The sequence below is a fragment of the Leptonychotes weddellii genome, unplaced genomic scaffold (genome assembly GCF_054177405.1).
Source record: "Leptonychotes weddellii isolate Sample4059 unplaced genomic scaffold, ASM5417740v2 HiC_scaffold_22805, whole genome shotgun sequence".
NCBI classification, from domain to species: Eukaryota; Metazoa; Chordata; class Mammalia; order Carnivora; family Phocidae; genus Leptonychotes; species Leptonychotes weddellii.
In genome coordinates this window covers 475-2,409 of record NW_027817100.1, presented here as the reverse complement: position 1 = coordinate 2,409, position 1,935 = coordinate 475, and the positions used below count along the sequence as shown (strand labels likewise).

Sequence of the window (1,935 nt, the reverse complement as noted above, 5' to 3'; positions counted from 1 at the left end):
GGTGAGAGAGGAATTAGGAAGAGCACAGGCTCCTGTAGGTGGAGGACACCACTATCAGCATCCTCTCTCCTGCAGTCATGGTGGGACACACCCAATCAGGGCAGGACAGTCCTCCTGCCAGGTTCAGCTCAGAAGTGTCAGTCCCTGTAAGAACACAACCTCGTCTGTTTGGCAGGAAATAGGAGAAGAATACCCCAAAAGGTGACTGAAAGAGTAATTTTTAAAAGTTGATGTGACTTCCTTTAATCTGAGGGTCTCAGGGGTATAAGGCACAGAAATGAAGAAAAAAGAAAAAGACCACTCCCATTTATACATAAACCCAGACTACACTTACAAGATGTCATCTTATATATTTCAGAAGGAAACAAAACAAAACAAATGTAGACACGTAGACATTTCAAAGAAATGCAGAATTCCAGAGCTTCTCGGGGGCTCACAATTTGAGAATTTAAGGCTATATATTAACTTTCACTTCTCATTGGTTCTATAAAGGTTTTATGAAAGCCTACCTCTCTTTTACTAGATCTCTCGCTTACCTCTTTCTGACGACCCACAAACCGAATTTTCCTATAGTCTTTATCATCATAAACCTGGAAAAAAAAAAAAACCATATATGATTTTTGCAGCCTAATTCTGAAAGAAGTTACTTAATATCAATAGTAAACATTACAGGAAAGTGTTTTCCTGAACATTTTGGCCCTTCGTGACCAAACACAGGAGCGACAAAGGATGGCTGTGTAACCAGGGGCGTATTTCGGCAAGACGCCCAAGGTGAGAAGGGGCAACAACGTGAATGGCAAGGTAGCAAGGTGGAGTTGGAAAGGGCAGAGACGCATCAGGGCAGGAGTGGCACCCCCGACTTCCTTCCCCAGACGGCAGTTCAAAGCCCTACTGGGCGACACTGGGCTAACATGGGTAGCTTAGTCACCCCCCGGCTTCTGACTACAGTTCAACACCGTCTTGGCGCTTCAGACGAGATGTTACGACGCACCACTCAGCACGGCACAAGGGCGAGTCGGGCGGCAGGCTCCGCTCTGGAGCGGGCGGAAGCCGAGGACCGGTGCACCCTCACTGCCCCGCCTGTCAGAGCCTGAGACCCGACACTCCTCGACCCTAGCCTGCACCGGGGCTGGCACAGGATTCGGCCTGCGAGACACGGCGCGAAGCCGCCGCGTCCCCGGGAACCCTGCCCACCGGCCAGCGCGTCCCCCGGCCGCAGGCACCGGAGGCACGGGGAGCCGGGATGGAGGGCGGCCTCCACGCCGCGGCAGTTACCTGCCCGGTGTGCGTAATCTTCTCCCCGGTCGGCGACGTCCGCACCGCCAAACACCTGGCGCCCCGGGGCAGGCTCAGCGCCGCCGTGCCGCTCCGGCCCAGCAGCCGGCAGAAGGTCACTGCCGCCGCCATCTTGTGGGCTGACCCCTGACCCGGCGCACCGACACGCTGACGCATGCGCACAGCTTCGCAGGGCCCTCGCGGCCGGAATTTAGAGCGCTTTGGAGAGTCGCGCACGCGCGGTGCGCGCGGGCTAGCGCAGCCCTGCAGGTGCCGCGGCTGGGCTGGGGCTCAGTTAGGAAAAGGCGGGAGATTTTACGCGCAACGTTAGCACTTAGCAGCTGTTGGGTGATTCCTACCTGGGGTAGGACAGGGGAGGATGGAAAATAAAGGTGCACTTTTCACATTCGATGGTAACAATCATGGGGGGGTTACATAGGGAATGTTTTTATTAGTGAAGGGTCCTTGCCTAGAGCGAACTGTAAGTCCATTCACGTTGCGCAGTGCGCACTTCTGTGTGGCCATGGGGACAGCATGTTTTGGGATTTCTGCAGCAGAGCTCCACTGAAGCAACCAGTAAAGCACAATCAATGTCATCCCCCATGCAGATCAGCCCCGAAGGCCCCCTGCTCTAGAGCACACCTGGGCAGACTCCGGCTC

At 54.7% G+C, this 1,935-nt stretch overlaps 1 protein-coding gene across 1 annotated transcript; it reads right to left on the bottom strand.

The window, feature by feature from the left end:
- Positions 1 to 263: 263 nt before the first annotated feature.
- On the bottom strand, positions 264 to 1,451 carry LOC102739155 (NADH dehydrogenase [ubiquinone] iron-sulfur protein 6, mitochondrial-like). Its single transcript, XM_031024208.2, has 2 exons — positions 1,276 to 1,451; positions 264 to 590 (listed from the first exon to the last, which is right to left on the bottom strand). Exons 1-2 carry the CDS (start codon positions 1,405 to 1,407, stop codon positions 462 to 464), a joined length of 261 nt encoding a protein of 86 aa, XP_030880068.2. The 5' UTR covers positions 1,408 to 1,451; the 3' UTR covers positions 264 to 461.
- Positions 1,452 to 1,935: the final 484 nt, after the last annotated feature.